General features: G+C 40.7%; 1 protein-coding gene and 1 pseudogene across 1 annotated transcript; both read left to right on the forward strand.

Annotated features, from left to right (window-relative positions):
- The first annotated feature begins 14,450 nt into the window (after positions 1–14,450).
- LOC128106634 (speckle-type POZ protein-like) lies at positions 14,451–15,530 on the forward strand (annotated as a pseudogene).
- A 10,474-nt stretch (positions 15,531–26,004) lies between these two features.
- LOC128106569 (speckle-type POZ protein-like) lies at positions 26,005–27,075 on the forward strand. The gene has a single exon (XM_052732157.1). The coding sequence runs from the start codon at positions 26,005–26,007 to the stop codon at positions 27,073–27,075; it is 1,071 nt and encodes a 356-aa protein (XP_052588117.1).
- The last annotated feature ends 833 nt before the right edge of the window (positions 27,076–27,908 follow it).

Genomic DNA, 27,908 nt, shown 5'->3' on the forward strand with positions numbered 1-27,908 from the left:
CTAAAACTGACCACATACTTGACCACAAAGCAAATCTCAATAAAAATTTTAAAAAAATGGAATAACATTCTGTATTTTATTGGACCACCATGGCTTAAAGTTAGAATTCAACAACAACACAAATTACCAAAAGCCTACAAAATTGTGAAAACTGAATGATGCTAAACTGAATCACCACTAGGTCAAGGAGGAAACAAAAATGAAATTAAAGACTGCTTAGAATTCATAGAAAATGAATATACAATATACCCAAAGTCAGGGGACACCAAAAAAGCAGTACTAAGAGGAAAGTTCATAGATCTAAATGTCTACATAAAGTAGTTGACACTAGAGACTTAACAGCACACCTGAAATCTCTAGAAGAAAAAGGAGCAAACTCAACCAGGAAGAGTGGATGCCAAGAAATAATCAAATTGAGGGCTGCAATCAATAAAATAGAAACAAAGAGAACAGCAAAAGAATCAATGAAACAAAGAGTTGGTTTGTTGAAAAAACAACAAGATAGACCAGCACTTATCCAAACTAACTGAAAGACACAGAGAGAGTGTATCCAAATTAACAAAATCAGAAATAAAAAGAGACACATTAAAAACAGACAACAAGAAAATCCAGAGAATCACCGGGTCATACGACAAAAACCTGTACTCCACTAAATTGGAAAAACTAAATTAAATGGACGTTTCTGTATAGGTACAATATACCCAAATTGAATCAAAACAAGGTAAGCAATTTAAATAGACCTATAACCCCTAAGGAAACAGAAGCAGTCATTAAATTCTCCCAACCAAAAGAAGCTATGTGTCAGATGGTTTCAGTGCAGAATTCTACCAGAATGTCAAAGAAGAGCTAATATCCATACTCCGCAAATTGTTCCACACAATAAAAACAGAAGGAACATTGTCAAACTCTTTCAGTGAGGCTACAGTTACCCTGATATCCAAAACACACAAATATGTCACAAAGAAAGAGAAATACAGACCAATCTCACTCATGAACAATGATGCAAAAAATGCTCAATAAAATACTAGCAAACTGAATCCAAGAACACATAAAAAAATCATCCATCATGATCAAGTAGGCTTCATCTGAGAGATGCAAGATACAAAAGTCTGTCAATGTAATCCATCATATAAACAATCTGAGAGAAAAAATCCCACATGATCATCTCATTAGATGCAGAAAAAGCCTTTGACAAAATCCAACACCTCTTCATAATAAAGGTCCTGGAGAGGTCAGGAAAGCAAGGAACATACCTAACCATAATAAAAGCATTTTACAGCAAGCCAACTGCCAGCATCAGATTAAATGGAGAGAAACTCAAAGTGATTCCACTAAAATCAGGAACAATACAAGGCTGTGGGCTCTTCCCATATCTATTCAATATAGTACTTGGAGTTCTAGCTAGGGCAATAAGACACCGAAAGGAGATCAAGGGGATACAAATTGAAAAGGAAGATGGCAAACTTTAGCCATTTACACATGATATGATAGTATATATAAGTGGCCCCAAAAATTCTACCAGGGAACTCTTACAACTGGTAAACACCTTCAGTAATGTGGCAGGATGCAAGATTAATTTTAAAAAATCATGCCCTTCAACTGAAGAATGGATAAACAAAATGTGGTAAATATACACAATGGAGTACTACTCAGCAGAGAAAAACAATGATATCATGAGGTTTGCAGGCAAATGGATGGAACTAGAAAAAATTATCCTGAGTTAGGTGATCCAGACTCAAATAGACAAACATGTTATGTACTCACTCATAAGTGGATACTAGATGTAAAGCAAAGGATAACCAGACTGCATCTCACAACTCCAGGGAGGCTGCCTAGTAAAGAGGACCCTAAGAAAGACACAGGGATTGCCCAACGACAGAGAAATAGATGATGAGATCTACATGAGAAAACTGGGGGTGGGGTGGAGGTAATGGGGGGTGAGGGTCAGGGGAAAGAGAGCTTAAGGGAGAGGGAGGTCCCAGCTGGATCAAGGGCAATGTGAGAGAATGGAGAGGGAGATACCATGATGAATAAAGATCTCAGGGGAATAGGAAGAAGCAGAGTGCTGGAGAGGACTCCAGAAATCCACAAAGATACTTCCACTGTAGACTAATGGCAATGGTCAAGAGATGCCTGAGCCGACCTGCTCTGGTGATGGGATGGCCAAACACCAGGGCTGTCATGATAGAACTCTCATCCAGTGACTGATGGAAGCAGATGCAGAGACCCAGGGCCAAGCCCCAGGTGGAGCTCTGGGAGTCCAATCAGTGAGAGAGAGGAGGGATTGTATGAGCAAAAGATGTTGAGACCATGGTTGGAGGAAGCACAGGGACAAATACTCAAACTAGTGGAAGCTCATGAACTGTGAACCAATGGTGGAGGAACCTCCATGGAACTGGACCAGGCCCTCTGGATAAATGAGACAGTCAATTAGCTTGAACTGTTTGGGACGCCCCCAAGCAGTGGAGCCGGGACCTGTCCTTGGTGCATGGGCCAACTTTTTGGAGCCTGGAGTCTATGCTGAACCTTGGTGTAGGGAAGAGGGGCCCTGACCTGCTTGGCTGAGTCTGCTAGGCTGGACAGACTCCCCAGGGGAGACCTTCTCTTGGAGGAGGTAGGAGTGGGGTGGATTGGGCAGGAGGGCTGGAGGGTGGGCAGAGGGAGGATATGGGAATCCGTGGCTGTTAGGTGAAATTAAGTTAATTATAAAATAAGAATACTATTAAAACAATCAGTAGCCCTCCTATACACAAATGAAAAATGGGTTGAGAAAGAAATCAGAGAAACTTCACCCTTTGCTATAGCCACAAATAATATAAAATACCTTGGGGTAACTTTAACCAAACAAGTGAAAGACCTATATGACAAGAACTTGAAGTCCTTGAAGAAAGAAATTGAAGAAGATATCAGAAAATGGAAAGATCTCCCATGTTCATGGATAGGTAGAATCAACATAGTAAAAATGGCAGTCTTATCAAAAGCAGTCTATAAATTCATGCAATCCTCATCAAAATACCAAGTCAATTCTTCACAGACCCCCCACAAAACAATACTGAATTTGATATTTAAAACCAGTAAATCTAGGATATGTAAAACAATCCTTGACAATAAAGAAACCTCTGGAGGCATCATGATCCCTGACCACAAGCTCTACTATAAAACTATAGTAATAAAAACAGATTGGTATTTGCATAAAAACCCACATGTGGACTAAAAGAATTAGAGTGAAGACCCTGAATTAATCCACACAGGGATGAACATCTGTTTTTTGACAAAGAAGCCCAAACAGTACAATGTAAAAGAGAAAGCATCTTCAACAAATGGTGCTGGCATAACTCGATATCAACATGTTGAACATTGCGAATATATCCACATATATCAACATGAACAAAACTCAAATCAGAGTGGATGGAAGACCTCAACATAAATTCAGCTACACTGAACCTGATAGAGGAGAAAGTAGGAAGTACTCTAGAAAGCATTGGGCAGGAGACCACTTCCTAAATATTACACCAGTAGCACAGACACTGAGAGCAACAATCAATAAATGGGACATCTTGAAAATGCAAAGCTTCTATAAAGCAAAGACACAGTAAATAAGACAAAATGATAGCTTACAGAATGTGTAAAAATCTTTACCAACCCCACATCTGACAGAGGGCTGATCTCCAAAATATATAAAGAACTCAAGAAACTCAAGAAGCAAAATATCAAACAATACAATTAAAAATGAGCAACAGAGCTAAACAGAGAATTCTCAATAGAAGAATCCCAAATTGCTGATAGATATTTAAGGAATTGCTCAACATCCTTAGTCATCAGGGAAATGCAAAACAAAATGACTCGAAGATACCATTTTACAACTGTAGAATGGCTAAGATCAAAAACATGGATGACAGCTTATTTTGTAGAAGATGTGGAACAAGGGGAACACTCTTCCACTGCTGGTGAGAGTGCAAACTTGTACAGGCACTTTGGAAATCAGTATGGCTGTTTCTTAAAAAAAAAAAAAATGTGAATCCATCTACCTCAAGACCCTGTGATGCCACTCTTAGGCATCAATTATATCAAAAGGATGATTGCTCAACTATGTTCATAGCAGCATTATTCATAATAGCCAGAACCTGGAAGCAACTTAGATCCCCCTCAACTGAAGAAAAGACAAAGAAAATGTGGTACATATACACAATGGAGTATTACTCAGTTGTAAAAAACAATGACACCATGATACTTGCAGGCAAATGGATGGAACTAGAAAATATCATTGTGACTGAGGTGACCCAGACTCAGAAACTTGGTAAATACTCACGCATAAATGGATACCAGAGGTAAAGCAAAGGATAATCAGACTACTACACACACCTCCAGAAAAGCTAGGAAACAAGGAAGAACCTAAGAAGGATGTATGGATCACCTTGGGAAGGGGAAACAGAGGAGATCCCGATTAGTAGAATGGGGATGAGGTGGGGGCAATGGAGGGTAGGGGATGGAGGATGAGAACATGAGGAAATGGGATGGTTGAACTGGAGGAGGGACAGAGTGGAAGAACAATGAAAGAGATATCTTGATAGAGGGAGACATTATGGGGTAAGGAGAAACCTGGTGCTAGGGAAATTCCCAAAAACCCACAAGGATGACCCATGATTAGACTATAAGCAATAGTGGTGAGGCTGCCTGAACTGGCCTACCCTGGTAATTATATTGGTAAATACCCTGGCTGTCATTGCAGAGCCTTTATCCAGTAACTGATTAATGCAGATGCAGAGATCCACATCCAAGCACCAGGCTGAGCTCCGGGAGTCTAGTCAAAAACAGGGAAGAGGGATTATATTAGCAAGGGGGATCAAGATCATGATGGAGAAATCTACAGAAACAATTGAACCAAGCTAATAGAAACTCAGGTACTTAGACCGACATCTGTGGGACCGTTATGGGACCGGACTACACCCTCTGCATGCAAGAGCCAGTTGTATAGCTGGATCTGAGGGACCTCTGGCAGTGTGATAAAAATCAATTTCTGATGTATGAACTGGCTCTCTGGATTCCATTAATGGTCCTGGGATACCCTGCCACACACTTCAGCTTTGGATCAAGGGCTGTTTGTTCATCTGAGTTTAAGGAATTTGCACCTGGGGGGGTGTCCACAGTCATCCGACCTGAATATGTCCCGTTTCATCTGAAATATGATATATGGGGAAGAACAATGTGCTTGCTAAGTAAAGAACTGCTGTGTACAAACATGGAGTCCTATAGGGCAAAGTCAGACAAATTCCTTTTTTACTTAGCTGTTTTCCAGAATGGTTAGAGTTTCTTTACCAAAGTGATTCTGGGACTAGTGAGATGTTTCAGCAGGTAAAGACACTGGCCATGGAAGCCTACCAACCTTACTTCAATCCCTGAAACCCACATAAAGGTGGGAAGAGAGAACTGACTCCACGAAGTTGGCCTCTGACCTCCATATGCACATCATGGTATGAACACCCACGAACATGCATCATTGTACATACATACACAATAATAATAAAATATAAAAACTGGGATGGAAAAGCGATTGTGGTATACAGCTCAATATAGGAGACTGTTTTATTTCATGCTTCTCTTCAGAGAGAGGGTACAGACTGCTATCAGGTGCCACAAAGCCTGAGAAGTACTAAATAGAGGGACGGAGGAGGCCACAGCCTGGGGTAGGAAGCCAAACAGGCAGCTCCATTTGCAATAACAAAAAATTGAATTGTTCATTCATTTGAGAAGGAAATGCTGAAATGAAAATGTAGAAACCTCTATAGTCATTTTCCAGGGCCAATTTCAACGTTTAGAATTTATTCACAACTGTATATAGTTACCAAACAATTGTAGCCATGTTACCACATCTTTGGTGAAAATACATCACACATACACAGAAACACAGACACACACACACACACACACACACACACACAGACACACACAGACACACACAGACACACACACACACACACACACACACACACACACACACACACACCCAGTCTTTCTAATGGATGACCCTGACTCTTTCCTACCAGTCTTTAATGCAATCATTCATAGATCTGAAGCAGCTATGATATCATCATTTCTTCCATAGAGCTGGAGGAGAGAAAATAATGGGAGTAGTGTGTGTGTGTGTGTGTGTGTGTGTGTGTGTGTGTGTGTGTGTGTGTGTGTGTGGTGAGCCAGGCAACTGGAGAGGGAGTCAATAGATCATGATCAGTATTGGTAACAGGATCATGATGTATCTGAAGACAATTGATTCAGGACTGAACATCTATTACCATAAAAAGTGAGGTTCTGTGGTTACTCACCAAAGTTTGGCACAAAATTACTTTGATTTACATTCCTTTGGTTTTATTTATTTATTTAGTTATGGTTTTTATTATATTTGGTTTTTGTTTTTTTTTAAAGGTATATTACCTAATTTTGATAAGCTTTAATCCCTACCCTATTTCAAAACTGGGGCTATTAATAGATCATACATTGTAGGGTTATCAAAATTTTCATTGAGTTTAAACAGATTAAATATTTAGAAGAGTTGAGCAGCATTGAACAAATGTCAAATTTATTGTCATCTCTCCCAGTGACAACCCTAATCTCAAAGATCAGTAATTCTCAATGGGGATTAAGTCACTTCCAGAAAGAGTCTGCAAAATTCATATGTATTCCTTTTGAGTACATTATGAGTATAATGATTGGCAGGCATTACAAGACTTCATGGGTTGTACACTTCAATGAGGTCATTGAAGTGGGGAGCCAATCCATGTCCTCTGTATATCATCCCAGTTTTCATATAAGTAAAAACGGTGCTCATGATTCCACGTTGCATGTTAACTCATTATTTTTGTTGTTGATGATAAAGATCAAGCCCAGGACTTCATGCATGCTAGACAAACATTCTACCACTGGGTCACACGACCAAGCCCCCAAAATCTGAACTTATACCTTGAATATTACTGACATTTCCAGGAATGCACCCATAATGTAAATAAACTACAGAGAAAGCTAAACTTCACATTGTTTGCAACATCCCTGAGAGTTGTTCAAGCCACAATTAGATACTAACAAGCTTGCGTTATGAGTAGAGCTCACTGCATTAGCTAGTGTCAATAGCTATGACAATGACAGTAGGTCTCTGTGTACTGAGAAGACTCCTATTCCATCAGTATGTCTTCCGACATCATAATGCTTGAACAATTGCATAGCGGAACTGATTTTATTATAATATTATAAATGATCTCCCTTTTATTTACCCTTACATGATGGTTGGTTTTCCAGTCATTTAACATAATCAGTGGATTATGTTTCAGGAGAGCCAACGCAACATGACAAAGTACTCGCTATGAGAGGAGACTTTGTACTATAAGTAATGAAAGGATACACAGAACCCACATTTTCAAAAAAAAAAAAAAAAAATTCATGGATTGGCAAGAAGACTCGAGGGGTAAGGGTGCTCTCCTCCAAGCCTGATGACCTGAGTTCTATGCTTAGAACTCACTCACTTATTGGAAGTAGAGAACAACCAACTCCCGCAAGTTGTCTTCTGATTTCTATGCACGGATACCATCACACACACGCACACACACACACACACACACACACACACACACACACACACGTAAAATTTTTAGTAAGAATTAAAAAATAAAAAAGTATTTATTAATTGCCAATTTGTTCCAGTGATTAAACTATTTAGATAAATGAATATTCAAATTGAGAAAAATAGTCAGGAGAAACCAGTAATCCTTGACCACCATGTTTGTCTGGGGAAGCACGGCCTCCTGGTGGAGGAGGACTAAAAAGACACCATGTATGTGGGATGGACATTTATGTTCATGAGAAATGGAAGCTCCTCCTGATGTACTGCAACACTGCTGTCATTAAACTGTCAGAGCCTGCGGGTCTGAGTGACACCATCAAGATGGGCTGTCTCACAGACCACACCTACTATGTCACTGGCCTGGCTGCCTCTGGACCAACGGTCCCATTGCTGAAGCTCTGCAGGACCTGCAGCCCATAGTGACCATGCTACATGGTCCAGGTTGGAGCAATAGCTCATCAGGGTCAGGAAAACAATGGTGTGTGCACTGGGGATTATGGTGTCATCTCCACCTGTAAGGGAGACCTGGGTGGCCTATTGAACTACCAAGCTGAAGTTGGCTCCCTGAAACGGATGTAGCATCTTGAGCTTTGGCTCTCCCAAGGGCTTTACCAATATAAGAAGCCAGTTGTCTTCACAGCATATCAGCATGTTGATAATGACTATATCAATACATAGTATGATATAGAGAAAATACATATTATGAAAAGTCTGTTTCCTGGAAACCTCAAAGCTCATCCCTGAAACATCAATAGGAGGGTTGGGGAGGGAGGGAGAGAGGAAGGAAGGAAGGTAGGAAGGAAATAAAGAAAAGAGATGTAAACAATGTTGGTGTTTAAAAAAGTAGCCATAATAATGCTGCCCTTAGATGCTGCATTCTAAACCCAGGACCTACAAATATGTTAGATTATATGGCTATGAATTAAGGATGGAATTAAGATTAATCAGATGAGTCTATTTCCTAATATAGCCACGACAGTCCCCAAAAGAGGGAGGAGAGCCATGGAACATAGAATTATTAAAGAAAGGCTCAGAGAACTCCAGCAGTGATGGCTTTGAAGATGGAGGAGAGGCCAAAGCTAAGGAGTATATGTGACTATTCTCTCAAAGCCCCAAGGGTAAAGAAACAAAAGTCAAGCCTGATGTGATGATGTGTACCTGTTATGCCAGCTCTCAAAAGGAAGGACTGGTCTGGGCCAGCCAGAGCTGCATAGTGAGACTCAATCTCAGAATGTAACCTCAAAAAAAGAAGAAAACAACAACAACAACAAAAAGAACAGAACAGAGATTGAAAAAGACAGGAGAGAGGGAGATAGAAAAAGAAAGAAAGACCGAGGTCTTCTCTAGAGCCTCCTGAAGCCAGACAACCCTAACTGCTGGCATGTTGATTATAGCCAGACAGCCCCACCTGCTGGCGGGTCGATTACAGCCCACCAAACCCGCGGGATACTCAGCTTTTTTGTGACTGCCACATTATGCCTGAGAAACAACTCTGAAGAGCAAAGGTTTGTTTTCACACACAAGTTCAGAAATTTCAGTCCAAGGCCACCTGTCTAGGTCACTTTGGGCCCAAAGTGAAGCAAAATGTTATGGCAGGATTCATACCAGTCAAACAGAAACCTAACTCAGCACTCCTCAGAAACCTCAAGATGTGGGTTTGTTTGCCAGGAAATCCACCACTTCCTTTCTCCACACCTCATGATCACCTACACTGGGCAAAGTCCACCTAGCTCCGGATTAACCCCAACAGTCCGAGTCAGCTCAAAGACCCTATCCTACTGACCACCATCTGTTTGGTTTGCAAGCTGCCGTTCCCCTCTCCCACAGAAACAGCTCTGCAGTTTGTTCCCCCAAGAAACTTGTTTTTAAAACCTACAGAATGGTCTAGTTCAGTGATTTTGCTTGGGTTCTTTTGTTGCTCAACACTGGAAATCTCAGCTCAGCACTCGCACTGTCTTCATGAGAACTCTGGGTCTGGTTTTAGATACTGGGGAAAAGGTTCCAGCATTAGCTTGACTTTGTTTGTCCTCCCTCCCCTCTCTTTTGAGAATTCAGTCTTTCATGCACATAGGATAATGGCCAGTATCTGCTTCTCCTCATGTGCCTTCTTCCCACTCAATCCCTTTGCTCTCCTTTCTCCACCCCAGGTTTCCAAGCTAGCGTCTAGGCTAGAGTTTGAGGTTGAACCTCAGACAACAAGGAGCAGCTAAGCTCTCCTTTGGGTTAGGGATAAAGACCTGACTCTCTCTCTCTCTCTCTCTCTCTCTCTCTCTCTCTCTCTCTCTCTCTCTCTCTCTCTCTCTGTGTGTGTGTGTGTGTGTGTGTGTGTGTGTGTGTGTGTGTGTGTGTGTGTGAGAGAGAGAGAGAGAGAGAGAGAGAGAGAGAGAGAGAGAGAGAGAGAGAGAGAATGTGTATGCACGTATGCACTTGGTAGCTGGGTTTGTGTCATGTCACATCCATTTTCTAAAAAGAAATAGACTTTTCTGTTACTTCTGCTTTGCTTGTACATTACTTGAGGAGACACTGAGATTTTTTGTTTGTTTGTTTACAATAATTTTACTAACATGAATAAACCAGTGAGAGCAAAAACAAAAAGAAGAGCAAGTTTTATTATCATTGCTATCTGATGTAGCCTTTGAGCAGGAGTTAGAGCTGCTGTTCTTGATTAGTTTCTGTTCTCGCAGGAAAGAAGTTCTAGATAGTAATTTTTCCACTTAAATTTAACTTTTTATGATTTTCTTTTCTTTTATGTGTGTGTGTTTTGAATGCCTGGACATCAATTGGACATGCAGGTGTGGAGCCCATGTAGGACAAAGATGGCCTGGGATTCTCTGTAGCTAGATTTATAAATGGCTATGTGCCACCACATGGTTGCTGGGAATTGAACTCAGGGCCTCTGGAAGAGTAGATACTCATAAGCACAGAACCATCTCTCCAGCCCCAGTATTAATTTTTCCTTTGAAATGATAAATGATTACTGTTTAGGGCAAAAGTGAAAACTTAGATAATGTATTTTAAGTACACTAGTGATATGAAGGGCCACGTCCCAAAGAGCCTGCACATGTCTAAGCTGACTTTGTTCATGTCAATTTTTCATGATAGTTCTTTCCTCTATATATTTTTAAATTAATTTTTATTCATTTATTTACTTGTTTATCTGCTTGTTTGTTTGTTGGTTGGTAGGCATGTCTCATGCAAGTCAGGCTGACCTCAAACTCACTGTAAGCCTAGGCTGAGCTTGAAGCCCTGGTCTTCCCTTATTTGCTTCTACAGTGTTGAGGTCTTGAGAGAGATCATCTTGTGTTTTCTGTGGGTGGGATAATGGCATCACAAGGGTCCTAATGACTTGGGAATGGGGGTGGGAGCAAGAGTCAGAAAAAGAATCAACAGCTAAGATACTTTCACAGTGGTGGCCTATGAGCCCAAGGCAAGGGAACTGGTGCCCTCTAGAGGCCAAAAGGGGACAGCCTCCAGTAGACTACTGATGGTTCCATGAGCCCTTTAGAAGCCATGACCTTAAGTTATCTAAACTAATGAATTCCCGTGCTTGTAGACTGTTCCCCACTCGTTACAGCAGAGCTAGAAGACTATTACATATTGTTCTGGCTGTTTGGTGCTAAACTGCACATTGGTCAGAACGTGAAAGCTGTCAGCAAGTTCTGTTACTTTTGCTTTGTGTCTAGAGAGTGATGCTCTAATAGAATTTCCAAAGCAAGGGATACCATCCTTTTAAAAAGAAATCAGGTGGTAGGAATAAGACAGTCCAGTTTTAAGAATTGAAATTACAGAGTTCTACATAAACACACAAAGGGGCAATAACAACCTGCAAAAATCTGCTGTTGTTTCTTATGCACCTTGGCAAAAGATGGGAAGCTTGTAATTGACAGATAAGTAAGGAGCACTCAGATTCACAAGACATTAATGTTGGTTCTTGGTATCTGTGAAGTCAGGCAGGGCTGTCTGGAGTGTGTTTCCGTTACAATGAATTCTTCACCAAATTGGCCAGCTGCAAATCTGTCCTGTGGTATTTGGTTGCCCCTCTGTGTGTCCTCAACTATCCTAGAATTTATTTCACTGAACTTTGGTGTCACCTGCCTATTTTAAGAGATGATACAAGGTATTACCATGTGAAACCACAACGATGCTTCATTAGTGTTCCCTAGAATCCCCTCCCCAAGAGCTCAACAAGTCCTTTTCTTGAGATGTCGGTCTTAGAAACAGATGAGGGCAAGCTACATGCAACAGACCAATCTTCTTTTTCTATTTTTTTCTTATTATTTTCTAATGGAGACTGGACTAGGCTTTCTTAGAGAAAGTGCTTTACAGAACGACAGATGCATAGCATGAATTGTTTTCTAAACTCTTACTAGCACACCTGCAACATAATGAATCTTTCAAGAAAGAAACTGGAATGCATGCCCTTCGTTTAATACATCACTATGGAAATATCACTTGTAACACTGGAACACACTGATAAAGATGCTACTAAGAGAAGACACTCTGTGAGTGGAACCATCTATATTTTTTACTCAATTTCTGTGTGGGATAAAAATTGCTCCTTTGTATTAAGAAAATAAAATATGATATCTGTATCCAGTGCAGCACACACATCTGTTGGTAAGGGATTCTGGGAGCATGGTCTCAGAGGTAGTAATAACCTGCATAGCAATCAATTAAAAGGTTCAATGGGCCTCTGTCACCCTTCACATGTTGAAAGGAAGCTTTACTTTCTCTTCTCCTTTGAATGGATGCATGTATATGTGTGTGCTTGCATGTGAGCATGTACGAGTCTTGTTGGAGACATAAATCAGTGCCTCCCACATACTAGGCTATTTCTCTATACCCGAGCTACATTGTCATCCATCCATCTTTTTCTTCTTTTCTTTCTTCCTTCTTCATTGGCCTTCCATAGAAACCTGGAACCACCAAAAAGACAGCACATCTCACTGAGTTAAATGGTAAGCATTGGGCTTACCATTTAACAATCTTTCAAGCAAATGAGAAGTCTAGAAGTGATCAAATACAGACTTTTCAAATGACAGATTTGAGGGAGTAGGGACCTGACTTCAATGACCTTAACCCATGGGTGAAGACAAGCAGATGACACTTTTCAGTCACCTGTGGGTAGTCTAGGTACAGAAACCGAAAATGAATAATTCAAAACCAACTGATACATGAACAATATTGAGGAATGAGCAGCATTGAAGCCAGAACTATGGAGGGCTAGGCTGGCAATTTCTGAGTTGATTGAATCATTGAACATATTTCAGTGCCTTTTAGGCATAGTGAGTATCTCAAAAACATGAAGAACTAGAAAGAGACCAGAGATGTGGGAAGCATTTTACCACTCACATTTTAGAAGGGGAAACATCTCTAAGCCTCTTCTTTGATATATGGCAGATATGTTCTGCAACCTTGGGTAACCAGAATACTGTTTCACTTTTAAGGCCCAGCAGTGTAAGCATGCAAGTTCAAAGTTTAAAGAGGACAGACAAGTGGAGAATAAAAATTATGAGGTATTGAGAAGCTGAACATTAACAGTCAGGAGGATGGAATTGACAAGCACTAAAGATTTTCTCATAGCACACCTTTAAGTGGATATAGAAGAGTGTTTCCAGGAGGATTATCTGAGGGGCAGGGGAAAGACCACTAATGAAAGTTGGTGGAGCTATCCTGGGGACTATGAGTCTGGATGGAATAAACGGCAGAAGAAGACAGTCACTTTCAGAAGTTCCTGCCTGGCTCTGCTTCCTGGACATCATGTATGAATACTTCCACCCTGCCCTCCATCTTGTGAACACTGAGACCCCTGACAGATAAGGAAATCACCCCTTCCTGGATCATGTTTATGGGAAGAATTGGTGCAAAATCCCTAGAAGAGTCAATAACAGCTGTCTAGGAATGGACACCATACCTTATTTTATGGAGATGAACCACAGTAAGCAAAATACACTTGTGATCGTTATTCTTAGTTCTCAACTTAATCAGACATGGAATTAACTAAAACCCTAAAATGGAGGTCATAATAGTGAGAAGTGTTGTGCTTCATTTGATGTAGGTAGATCCATTTCAAGGACAGACTTTAGAAGCAAAAAGAAACAAACATCTAATCTGGATTTCAGGGCCTGAAGACACACACCTTTAATCCAGATCTTGAGTCTGAAAGACACACCCTAAATTTGGCCACACCCTCTCCTGGAAGCATATAAAAGGACAAGGAATCAGGAAGTGCTTGCTATTTGCCTGCTTGCCCTCACCTTGCAGCAAGTCCATCCCTTCCTTGGCAATAGAGAATATTTGGAACACCAGCATATACTGAAGACCAGTAGACACATCCAAAGTCCTGCACTGAGTAAGTACTGGAATCTTGGTCTTTCCCTTCATAGGTAATGTGGGAGTTAGAGGACTGCAGCCCAAATTGATTCTAATAAACCCCCTTTCATCATATATAGAGAGACTCCTTGCATATATTCTACCTCTAGAGAACCCTAGTACAACATTTTTTATATGAATTAATAGAATGAATGATCAAAACTATTCAAAAGCTTGTGTATATTTGTCAAATCTACTTACCTATTGACCTAAGATTCAATCTAGAAAATAATGGAGATGTAAGTGTATCAAGTAGCCTAGACTGTGTTCTCTGAAATTAGCATTGAAATCTGGATAGAAAATATCAGAGACCCAAGTTTTCAGCCTCGTAGAAGAGGGAACAGGTGAGAAAAAAAAAACCCTAAAAATCAAAATCCTGTCTGCTATTGCATCTCACAGGGTGAAGAGAAAACACTTGCTGGTTCTTCATTTTCAATCCAGTTGAACCTTCAAACGACCTGAAGGAGAAATGGCAGGAGATGAGATAGCCCAGAGATGGGACCACACACAAATCAGCTGTTCAGGATTTATCCTACAAGTGGACCATCAGCAACTTCCCTTTGATTGCTGAGGAAATGCTGCAAAGCATTACAAGCCCAACTTTCTCAATAGGAGCCAATGACAAATGGTGTTTGAGAGTACACCTGAATGGAGTCGATGAAGAAAGTGCAGATTATCTGTCAGTTTACCTAGTGTTGCTCAGCTGTCAAAAGAGTCATGTTTGGGCAAAGTTCCAGTTCTGGATCATAAGTGCCGAAGGAGAGAGAATCAAAGTCACGAAGAGCCCAAGAGCCTGCAGGTTCGTGCCAGGCCAGGACTGGGGTTACAAAAAGTTTATTCTTCAAGATTTTCTCTTGTCCCATACATTTTGGATCGTGCCAGATGACCAGCTCACGCTCTCTGCAAGGTGAGCGTGGCCCAGGTCTCTTTGAGCCTCTCTGACCAGAACAAGAAGCCAGGAATCCTGGTGCCCAGATGCACATTGGCAGATGAGCTAGGAGAGCTGTGGAAGAATTCCCAATTCACAGACTGCTGCCTAGTGGTAGCTGGCCAGGAATTCTGGGCTCACAAGGCCATCTTAGCAGCTCGCTCTCCAGTTTTCAGAGCCATGTTTCAACATGACATGAAGGAGAGCAGAAAGAATCGCGTTGAGATCCCTGACCTGGAGCCACAAGTCTTCAAGGCAATGATGGACTTCATTTACACAGGAACAGCACCAGACTTGGACAGCATGGCAGCTGCTGTGCTGGCAGCTGCAGATAAGTATGGCCTGGAGCGTTTGAAGGTCATGTGTGAGGATGCCCTCTTCAGAAACCTCTCTGTGGACAATGCTGCCCACACTCTCTTCCTGGCTGACCTCCACAGCTCAAGGCAACTGAAAACCCAGACACTGGATTTCACTGCAGCTCATACTACTGAGGTCTCTGAGACCTCAGACTGGAAGACAATGGTGGGCTTATATCCCCACTTAGTGGTTGAAGTTTATGGTTCCATGCCTGCTCACTGCCCTGTCTTGGATCACCCTATTAAATGCTTGAAGCCATCCTAGGACCTGGCAAACCTTTTCCCACACTTGTCTCCCAGAAGCAGCAGACATGGTGTTACCAATGATACCTAGGTAGACTATGGGATGTGTGGAAAATTTCGAATGCAACTAGGGAATAACAGCATGGTGGCTGAGGCTTTATACAGTTGTAAAGTAGTCAATGTCAGGTTGAGGGAGGTGGAGTCTTGGACTCTGGTACAATCTACACATCCTCTACCCTGTTGTTATACTGGTTTGATTTTTGTCTAAGGAGTTAGAATCTGAAATTCATTTTAACTGCTGGCACCAAGAACATTACAACAGGGTTTCTTTGGAAAAACCTACCTGGATTGAACTGAGCAGAAGATATGGTCCAGGACTCATAAAGGAGAAAACAAACATGAATGTCTGATTACAAGAAAAGCAAAGATAATGAAGAAAGTTTTTCTCCAAACTCAATGTTTGGGTCAGGGGAGATGACTCAGTTGCCAAAAGCAATTGCTGCTCTTGCAGAGGACCTTTTCTTCAGCCCTCCTCTTTTCTCCATGGGCACATCCATCTCAAATAAATAAAATACCCAAATAAAATATCAAATGAATAAAAATTGTAAAATCAGCTTATGGATTCTAGTGATGTTTCTGTTGAAAATGGCCATTTTAGTCCATCCAGCTGTGCTCAGCTGTAGAAATTGGTGCAGTGTCTTCACTGACACACACACATACACACACACACACACACACACACACACACACACACACACACACACACAATCAATGAGACAATACCTAATGAATTCTGTTACACTCAGAGATTGGCACGTAGTCCAATGGACATCAGGTGGGATTTCTCCAACATATGTTGGGAGCTGATACTGGCATCCACAGCCAAACATTAAGCGGAACTCAGTGAACCTCAAGGAAGAGAGGAATGTGGTCAAAGAAAACACTAAAGCCAACAAAGTCATGAACCAAAATGTCCGAGAAATTTGGGACACCATGAAAAGAACAAACCTAAGAATAATAGGGGTAGAAGAAGGAGAAGAATACCAAGTCGAGGGCACAGAAAATATATTCAACAAGATCATAGAAGAAAACTTTCCCAACTTAATACCAATACTCTTTAAATTGTTCCACACAACAGAAACAAAAGGAACATTACAAAACTCCTTCTATGAGGCTACAATTACCCTGATTCCTAAGCCAAACAAAGACGCAACAAAGAAAGAGAATTATAGACCAATCTCCCTCATGAACATTGATGCAAAAATATTCAATAAAATACAGGCAAACAGACTCCAAGAACACATCAAAACAATTATCCACAATGATCAAGTAGGCTTCATCCCAGGGATGCAAGGGTGGTTCAACATACAACACTCCATCAATGTAACACACCATAAAAACACACTGAAAGAAAAAAAACCACATGATCATCTCACTAGATGCTGGAAAGGCATTTGCCAAAATCCAACACCCCTTCATGATAAAGGTCTTGGAGAGAACAAGAATACAGGGAACATACCTAAACATAATAAAGGCAATTTACAGCAAGCCAGCAGCCAACATCAAATTAAATTGAAAGAAACTCAAAGTGATTCCACTAAAGTCAGGAATAAGACAAGGCTGTCAACTCTCCCCATACTTATGCAGTGTAGTACTTGTACTTCTAGCCAGAGCAATAAGACAATATAAGGAGATCAAGGGGATACAACTTGGAAAGGAAGAAGTCAAGCTTTCGCTATTTGCAGATGACATGATAGTATACATGAGTGACCCCAAAAACTTAACCAGGGAACTCACAGTTATAAACACATTCAGCAAAATAGCAGGATAAAAGATTAACTAAAAAAACCCAGTAGCCCACAGATATAAAATTGACAACCAGAAATCAGAGATACATCACCCTTTACAATAGCCACCAATAATATAAAATACTTTGGGGTAACTCTAACTAAGCAACTGAAAGACCTATATGACAAGAACTTCAATTCTCTGAAAAAAGAAATTGAAGAAGATGTCAGCAAATGGAAAGATCTCCCATGCTCATGGATAGTCAGGATTAACATAGTAAAAATGGCAGTCTTACCAAAAGCAATCTACAGATTCAATGCAATCCCCATCAAAGAACAATACTCATCTTCATATGGAAAAACAAAAAAACCCAGGATAGCCAAAAGAATCCTGTACAATAAAACAACCTCTGGAGGCATTATGATCCCAGACCTCAAGCTCTACTATAGAGCTACAATAATAAAAACAGCTTGGTACTGGCATAAAAACAGACATGTGAATGAATGGAATCCAGATGAAGACCCTGACATTAATCTGCACACCTATGAAGACATAATTTTTGACAAAGAAGCCAAAACCGTACAGTGGAAAAAAAAGAAAGCATCTTCAGCAAATGGTGCTGGCATAACTGGATGTCAACATGTAGAAGGCTGCAAGTAGATCCATATCTATCACCGTGAACAAAACTTAAGTTCAAGTAGATCAAAGACCTAAACATAAATCCAGTTACTCTGAACCTGCTAGAAGAGAAAGTAGGAAGTAATCTTGAACGCATTGGCAGAGGAGATCACTTCCTAAATATGACACCAGTAGCACAGACACTGAGAGCAACAATTAATCAATGGGACCTCTTGAAACTGAGAAGCTTTTGTAGAGCAAAAAACATAGTCAACAAGACAAAGTGACAGCCTACAGAATGGGAAAAGATGTTCACAAACTCAACATCTGACAGTTGGCTGATATTCAGAAAATATAAAGAACTCAAGAAATTAGACATCAAAATGTCCAACAGTCCAATTAAGAAATGGGGTGTAGAGCTACACAGAGAATTCTCAACAGAGGAAAATTAAATGGCTGAAAGACATTTAAGGAATTTCTCAAAATCCCTAATCATCAGGGAAATGCAAATGAAAATGACTATGAGATACCACCTAACATCTGTCAGAATGCCTAAGAACAAAAACACTGAAGACAGCTTATGCTGGAGAGGATGTGGAACAAGGGGAACTCTCCTCTATTGTTGGTGGGAATGCAATCTTGTACAGTCACTTTGGAAATCAATACGGCAATTTCTTAGAAAATTGGGAATCAATCTCTCCCAAGACCCAGCTATACCACTCTTGGGCATATTCCCAAAAAATGCTCAATCATACCCCAACGGCATATGCTCAGCTATGTTCATAGCAGCATTATTTGTAAAGCCAGAACCTGCAAACAACCTAGATGCCCTTCAACTGAAGAATGGATAAATAAAATGTGGTACATAGACTCAACGGAGTACTACTAAGAAGAGAAAAACAATGACATCATGAGGTTGGCAGGCAAATGGATAGATCTAGAAAAAATCATCCTGAGTGAGATAACCCAGACTCAGAAAGACAAACATGGTATGTACTCACTCATAGGTGGATACTAGATATAAAACAAAAGATGACTAGACTGCTACTCACAACTCCAGGGAGGCTACCTAGAAAAGAGGACACTAAGAAAGACATGGGGATGGCCCAATGACAGAGAAATGGATGAGATCTACATGAGCAAACTTGACATGAGTAGAGGTAATGAATGGCAAGGGTCGAGGGAAACACAGATTAGGGGAGCATGAGATCCCAGCTAAATCAAGAACAGTGAGGGAGAACAAGGAAAAAGAGACCATTATAAAGGAAGACCCCATGGGAATAGGAAGAAACAAAGTGCTAGAGATGTCCCCAGAAATACACAAAGATACCTCTACAATAGATTACTGGCAATTGTCGAGAAAAGCCCGAACTGACCTACTCGGGTGATCAGATGTCCAAACATTCTAACTGTCATGGTAGAACTCTCATCCAAAGACTGAGGGAACTGGATGCAGAGATCCATGGCCAAGACCCAGATGGAGCTCCAGGATTCCAATAGGTGAGAAAGAAGAGGGATTGTATGAGTGAGAATTGTTGAGACCATGATTGGAAAAAGCACAGGGACAAATAGCCAAACTAGTGGAAATACATGAACTATGAACCAATAGCTGAGGAGCCCCCTATGGATCAGCCCCTCAGGATAAGTGAGACATTTGATTCGCTTGAACTGTTTGGGAGGCCCCCAGGCAGTGGGACCTGGACCTGTCCTTAGTGCATGAGCTAGCTGTTTGCAACCTGGGGCCTATGTAGGGACACTTTACTCAGCCTGGGTGAAGGAAGGAGGGAAGTGGAACTGTCTTGACTGAATCTACCAGGCTGAGCTGAATCCCCAGGAGAGTCATTGCATGGGAGGAGATGGGAATGGGGGGTGGGCTGGAGGGAGACCAGGGGGCAGTAGGAGGGAGAATAAGGGGAATCCGTGGCTAATATGTGAAATTAAATTAAATTATAAAATTAAAAACATTAAATTATCATGAGAGAGAGAGAGAGAGAGAGAGAGAGAGAGAGAGAGAGAGAGAGAGAGAGAGAGATCAATGGAGGGTTCTCCCACAAGGAATGTTAAATAGCCCAACCCTGTGCCAATATTTTGTATGAGAGCTATTGGAAGTTTGGAAAGTGGATTTAGGAACAATTTCCTAAATCTATAATATATCATTATATGGATGATATTTCACTAGCTGATTCAAATGCAGATAGAAAGAATTTTGGAAGAAGTAAAGAAAATATTGCCTTGTTGGAGATTACAAATAGCTCTTGAACCTGTCAACAAGTCAAGGAAATTGTAAGGAAATTTACTACTTGTTCTTTTTACAGTCAGACTTGGCTACCAGCAGAATGTAACACAAAGGGTACTCAGAGGAAGGAAATCTGGAATATGGATGTGTTTCACTATGCATAATTTTGAATATTGAGATATGTACACCATATCATTGACACTTATTCAGGATTTCAGTGGGCAACTCCTCTGAGTTCTGAAAAAGCTGATTTGGTGATCACGCATTTGCTAGAAGTTATGGCCATTATGAGCATACCTGCACAAATTAAAACTGCCAACATTCCAACATATGTCTCTGGTAAAACAAAAAATTTTTTGCTTATTACAATATAAAGCATATTACAGGTATACCACATAATCCTACAGGCTAAGGAACCATGGAAAGATCAAATCAAACTCAAAAGGATAGGCTAAATAAACAAAAAGTGGTAACAACAATCCCCAAAAATAGACTGTGTAATGGTCTATTAACTGTGAACTTTCTCAGTGCAAATGAGAAAGGAACAACAACTGGGGAGAGACATTGGAAAATAGAAAAAAAGTAGAAAATTAAATGAGCCTATATGCTTTAAGAATGTGCAGCCCTCAGAATGGAAACCAGGATATGTGTTACATTGGGGATGAGGTTTTGCTTTTGTTTCTACAGGAGAAGAAAAGCTGTAGATACCATCAAAATTGATAAAGGTTCAATTGGAACAAGACAGACCTCTTAATTAGAAGAGGTGATAGTTCATTAACCAGCATGACCATCCAATTTAAACTAACTTATACCACTAACAAATCCCTTTTCATTTAATCAGATATAACTAAGCAAAAGGGAACCTCCCCAAAGTTAGGTTTGGGGAAGGGTTTTTATTTTTGACTTTCAGGAGAATGAAGGCTCAGGAATCTGAAGAACACTGGACAAATGGACATATTCATCACAGGAAAAAATCCATCAAGATGAAGTTTCAATTCTGAACATTCATGCCCTAAATACAAGGGAACACACATATGGAAAAGAATCATTACTAAAGCTTAAATCACACATCAAACCCTACACACTGATAGAGGGAGACTTCAAATCCCCACTCTCACCAATGGACAGGTTGACCAGACAGAAACTTAACAGAGAAATAAGGGAGCTAACACATATAATGACTCAAAAGGACTTAATAAACATCTACTGAACATTCCACCCAAACACAAGAGACTATGTCTTCTCCTCAGTACCCCATGAAACCTTCTCTAAATCTGACCACATACTCGGTCACAAAGCAAATCTCAATAGATATAAAAAAATGGAATAATATTCTGTATTTTATTGGACCACCATGGCTTAACGTTAGAATTCAACAACAACACAAATTACCAAAGCCTACAAAATTGTGAAAACTGAATAATGCTAAACTGAATCACCACTAGGTCAAGGAGGAAAAAATGAAATTAAAGACTGCTTAGAATTCATAGAAAATGAATATACAATATACCCAAAGTTAAGGGACACCAAAAAGCAGTACTAACAAGAAAGTTCATAGATCTAAATGCCTACATAAAGAGCTTGGAGAAATCTCACACTAGAGACTTAACAGCACACCTGAAATCTCCAGAAGAAAAAGAAGCAAACTCAACCAGGAAGAGTAGATGCCAAGAAATAATCAAATTGAGGGCTGAAATCAATAAAATAGAAACAAAGAGAACAGTAAAAAGAATCAATGAAACAAAGAGTTGGTTCCTTGAGAAAAACGACAAGACAGACAAGCCCTTATCCAAACTAACTAAAAGACAGACAGAGAGAGAGTATCCAAATTAACAAAATCAGAAATAAAAAGAGACACATTAAAAACAGACAACAAGAAAATCCAGAGAATCATCAGGTCATATGTCAAAAACCTGTACTCCACTAAATTGGAAAAACTAAAATAAATGGGCATTTTCTGTATAGGTACAATATACCCAAATTGAATCAAGACAAGGTAAGCAATTTAGCTTATTTTTTGGTTGTGAGCCTAGCCTTTAACGGCTGAGCCATCTCTCCATCCCATAGGCAAGCAATTTAAATAGACCTATAACCCCTAAGGAAACAGAAGCAGTCATTAAATTCTCCCAACCAAAAGAAGCTATGTGTCAGATGGTTTCAGTGCAGAATTCTACCAGAATGTCAAAGAAGAGCTAATATCAATACTCTTCAAATTATTCCACACAATATAAACAGAAGGAACATTGTCAAACTCTTTCAGTGAGGCTACAGTTACCCTGATATCCAAAACACACAAAGATGTCACAAAGAAAGAGAAATACAGACCAATCTCACTCATGAACATTGATGCAAAAAATACTCAATAAAATACTAGCAAACTGAATCCAAGAACACATAAAAAAAATCATCCATCATGATCAAGTAGGCTTCATCTGAGAGATGCAAAATACAAAAATCTGTCAATGTAATCCATCATATAAACAATCTGAGAGAAAAAAATAACACATGATCATCTCATTAGATGCAGAAAAAGCCTTTGACAAAATCCAACACTTCTTCATGATAAAGGTCCTGGAGAGATCAGGAACGCAAGGAACATACCTTACCATAACAAAAGCAAGCCAACTGCCAACATCAAATTAAATGGAGAGAAACTCAAAGTGATTCCACTAAAATCAGGAACAATACAAGGCTGTGCACTCTCCCCATATCTATTCAATTTTGAGTCAAATTTATTAATATTGATATGAATAAAAAGTCTTGATATTCATTAAATTAATGTTAAAAGCAACCTTTCAATATCATTTGTTTAAGACTAACACTGTGGTTACTGTGATTAAATAGAAATTCACGAACCAGGCATGATGTGATAGTCTATGGCATTGATCAGAGTAGTCTGAAGGCAGAGACTGACTCAACTCTGCCAGTCTGAGGCTAACTTGGTCCATACAGTAACTTTTAAAAGAGCCAGACATGCAGACTGGAAAGCTTTCAAAAATGAAAGAAAGATGTAGAAATGAAATCATGATTACCTCTTGAATTCCTGCTAAAACATTTCAGATGCTAAAGCTCTAGAGAATGAACTAGTATTTCAGTGCTGTTCTGTCCTCTTTAAGAAAGTAACTGGGATGGGATGGAGTAACGGTTCAGCAGTAAAAGTTGCTGGATACCTTTCTAGAAGACTGGCATCCAATTTACTGCATTCATAGGGTGTCTGACCACAGTTGGTAACTCCAGTTTATACTTATTCAGGGGATCCAACAGCCTCTTCTGACCTCTGAGGGCACCATATGCTCATGGTGCCCAGACCCACCTGTGTAACAGGGCCCAGACATGACCGGGGCTCACACCTAAGTACAGTTGTCTCCATGACAGAAGTACTATGCATGGTGTAAAACCCAGCATTTTTGGAAAAAACAGCAATCCCCTGCAACAACACAAAGGAAGGCTTAATCCACCTGAGTCCACAGCTCTAGAAATACCTCTAAATGTTCAAACATTGCTTGAAATACAGTAACATTTTGGCTTCTGTAGTGCCCTGTCTGGCTAATTGTTCTTCTTAACTGAAGTTTGTGAAGACAGAATATGGGTTTGGTGCTTAAAAGCTCACTCTAAGAATGGCTGTTTGCTGCACCAGAATCCAGAATATGTCATGTGGCTGCCAGCTGGTGAATAAAGACATTCTATTGGCTTAAATCCATGTTAAAGAAGTCTCTTCTCTTCTGTCTCTGTCTCTGTGTGTGTGTGTGTGTGTGTGTGTGTGTGTGTGTGTGTGTGTGTGTGTGTGTGTGTGTGTGTGTTTGTCTCCAAAACTTTCTATGTGTTTTGTTTCTATGTCAGTTTTGTTTTGCTGTATTGACCCTTGGCTTTCTCGGTTGTGTGAACGCCCCTGCTGCATAAGACTTGTGCCTTCTCCTGCTGGGGACCTGAATCCTTTTTTCTGTGCCAGGTCCTTCAGAGAACCAACGACCTGAAATAAAAGATCCACCTGTCCAATTCCTGGAATGAGAGACTATATGAACAGTTCTATATTGAGCCCCTGGCAGGAGTCTGTTCCCTGATGAGAGATTGCTCCTACTCTGAAGTACCTGCTCCCCTGATCCTAAATACATAAAGAAGAGTCACTAGGCTACTAGTTAGCCACCTACCAAAGATTCTTAAATGAGGAACCAAACTTTCAGAGATCAAAACCAGTTGATTGATTTATCCTGGATTGAGGGATGAGCAGCATTAGAGACAGAATTTCAGGAGAGGTAACCTGGGAATTGCTGAGTAGATTGAATCACTGAAGGTATTGTCATGTCCTCTAGGTTTAGTGAGTCCCTACACACATGATGAACTGGAGAGAGATGATAGATATGGTGAGCATTTTATTGATCACATACAAAGGGGACCTGTCTCAAAAACCCTTCTTTGGTAACTGTTGAATATACTCTGCACCTTTTGGAAACCTGAATACTGTCTCACTTTTCAGGACCAGCAGTGTAAGCATGCAAGTTCAAAGTTTAAAGTGGATAGAACTCACCAGTGAAGGATGAAAATTATGAGGTATTGAGAAGCTGAATCTTGGCAGTCAGCAGGATGGAACTGAGAATCACTTAGAATCTTCTCATAGCACACTCTTAAGTGGATCTGGAAGAGTATTGCCAAGGGTTTGGGGAGAGGCCAGACCACCAATGTAAGTTGGTAGAGTTATTCTGGGGAATATGGGTCTGGATTAAAATGACTGCCACATTCAGAGGTACCTGCCTGGTTCTGCTTCTTGCCCACCATGTGTGAATTCTTCCATCCTGATCTCCAAGTTGTGAACACTGAGACCCCTGACTGAGAAAGGAAGACACCTCTTCCCGGATCATGTTAGTAGGAAGATTTAGTGTAAAACCCTGAAAAGAGGAAATAACAGCTGTGTAGTAATGGACGCCATCCTTATTTTATTTAAGATGAGCCACAGTAAGCAAAATACACTTGTACTGGTTATTCTTGTTCCCAACTTATGAAGACATGGAATTATCTAAAACCATAAAATGGAACGCACACAGGAGCGAAGTGTTTTCATTCAATTGAAGTAGTTCAGATCCAATTCAAGTACAGACTTTGGAGGTAAAAAGACACAATTATTTAATCCGGATCTCAAGGCCTGAAGACACACACCTTTAATCCAGAGATTTGAGCTGGAAGACACACCCTAAATTGGGCCACACCCTCTGTTGGAAGCATATAAAAGGACATGGAAGCAGGAAGCTCTTGCTATTTGCCTGCTTACCCTCACCTTGCAGCAAGTCCATCCCTTCCCTGGTATTAGAGAATATTTAGAACTCTAGTATACACTGAAGACCAGTGGACTCATCCAACCTCCTAGATGAGTAAGTACTGGAATATTGGACTTTTCCTTCACAGCTAGAAAATGGGAGATTAGCAGAGATGGAGCCCTAAGTCATTCTAATAAATCCCTTTCCTTCATACACAGAGAGATTCCTTGTATATGTTCTGTTACTCTAGAGAACCTAGCACAACATTTTTTGATATGAGTGTATAAAATTTTCCAAAATATTCAACAGCTGTGTTTAATTGTCAAAATCATTTACCTATTGACCTAAGATTCAATCTAGACAAAAAATGGAGTGGTGTAAGAGTTCCTAGTAGCACACACTGACTTCTCTGAAATTAGTATTGAAATCTGTATAGAAAATATCCGAGATCCAAGTTTCAAGCCCCATCTAACAGAGAATACAGGAAAAACAAAAACTAAACATCTAATTCATGTCTGTTATTGTGTCTCACAAGGTGAAGAGAAAACAATTGCTAGTTCTTCATTTTTGGATCGAGTTTAGCCTTCAAACTACCTCCAGGAGAAATGGCAGGAGATGGGACAGTCCAAAGATGGGACCACACTCAAATCAGCCTTCAGAATTTCTCCTACATGTGGACCATCAGCAACTTCCATTCTATTGTGGAGAAAAGGCTAGGAAGCCTTAGGAGCCCAACTTTTTCAATAGAGGCCAATGACAAATGGTGTTTGACAGTAAACCCGAACAGACTCGATGAAGTAAGTGCAGATTACCTGTCAGTTAATCTAGTTTTGCTCAGCTGTCTAAAGAGTCATGTTTGGGCAAAGTTCCAGTTCTGGATCATAAGCGAGAAAGGAGAGAAAGGGCAAACCAAGAGGAGCCAAACAGCATTTAGGTTTGTGCCAGGCCTTGGTTACGGATTCAAAAAGTACATCCTTCGAGATTTCCTCCTGTCCTATGCACCTCGTCTTCTCCCACATGATCAGCTAAACCTCCTGTGCATGGTGAGCGTGGTCAAAGACTCTTTCAGCATCTCTGACCAGAACAGGAAGCCAGGGATTCAAGTTCCAAAATGCACATTGGCAGATGAGCTAGGAGAGCTGTGGGAGAATTCCCAATTCACAGATTGCTATCTGGTGGTATCTGGACAGGAATTCTGGGCTCACAAGGCCATCTTAGCAGCTCACTCTCCAGTTTTCAGAGCCATGTTTCAACATGACATGGAGGAGACCAGAAAGAATCACGTTGAGATCTCAGATCTGGAGCCGCAAGTCTTCAAGGTAATGATGGACTTCATTTACACTGGAACAGCACCAGACCTGGACAGCATGGCAGATGCCCTGCTGGCAGCTGCTGACAGGTATGGCCTGGAACGTTTGAAGGTCATGTGTGAGGATGCCCTCTTCAGAAATCTCTCTGTGGACAATGCTGCCCACACTCTCTTCCTGGCTGACCTACACAACTCAGGGCAGCTGAAAACCCAGGCACTGGATTTCATTACAGCTCATGCTTCTGAGGTCTGTGAGACCTCAGGCTGGAAGGCAATGGTGGGCTCATATCCCCATTTAGTGGCTGAAGCATACCGTTCCCTGGCTTCTGCTATTTTCCCTTTCCTGAAGCCCCTTTTAAACGCTTGAAGCAATCCTAGGACCTGGTCAGCTGTGACCTACAATTGTCTCCCTGAAGCAGCAGCCAGTGTTGTTACCAATGACACCTGGCTAGACTATGGGATGGATGGAGCATTTCCAGTGAAACTAGGAAAATTCAGCATGGTGCCTCAGGCTTTAATACAACTGAAAATGAGGTGACTGTCAGGTTCAGGGAGGGGAAGCACTGAGCTATGTTGTATACACTACCCTGTTACTGTACTGGTTTCATTTTTCTCTCCAATGAGTTGGGAACTGGAATACATTTCAGCTGCTGGTCCCAAGCACATTACAATAGGGTTTCTTTGGAGCAACTTGTCTGTATTGGACTGAGCAGAAAATATTGTGAAGGACGCAGAAAGAAGAAAATAAACGTGACTATTTGGTTACAAGAGAAGGGGAAGAGAATTAAGGCATTTTTCTCCAAACTCAGTGTGTGGGACTGGAGAGATAACTCAGTTGGCTAATGCAATTCTTGCTCTTGCATAGGACCCTTGTTCACTCCTCCTCTTCTTCCCATGGGCACATCCATCTCTGTAGACTGTACCTACCCAAATAAAATATCAAATGAATAAAAAATTTAAAATCAGCTTTTGGATTCCAGTGGTGTTTCTGTTTGAAGAATGCCATTTTAGGCCATCCAGCGCTGCTCAGCTTTGGAATTGTGTGCAGAAATCACACACACACACACACACACACACACACACACACACACACACACACGTCAACCCCCAGTTTGCTCATGGATCTCTCATCCATTTTTCTGTTGTTGTTGGGCAATCCTTGTGTCTTTCTTAGGGTCCTGTTTACTAGCCTCCCGGGAA

Source organism: Peromyscus californicus, unplaced genomic scaffold, assembly GCF_007827085.1.
Source record: "Peromyscus californicus insignis strain IS unplaced genomic scaffold, ASM782708v3 Scaffold_9__1_contigs__length_137607984, whole genome shotgun sequence".
NCBI lineage: Eukaryota > Metazoa > Chordata > Mammalia > Rodentia > Cricetidae > Peromyscus > Peromyscus californicus.

What these genes read in the sequence shown, in the direction of transcription:
- LOC128106569 (XM_052732157.1), top strand. Translation starts at nt 26,005, where the DNA reads ATGGCAGGAGATGGGACAGTCCAAAGATGGGACCACACTCAAATCAGC.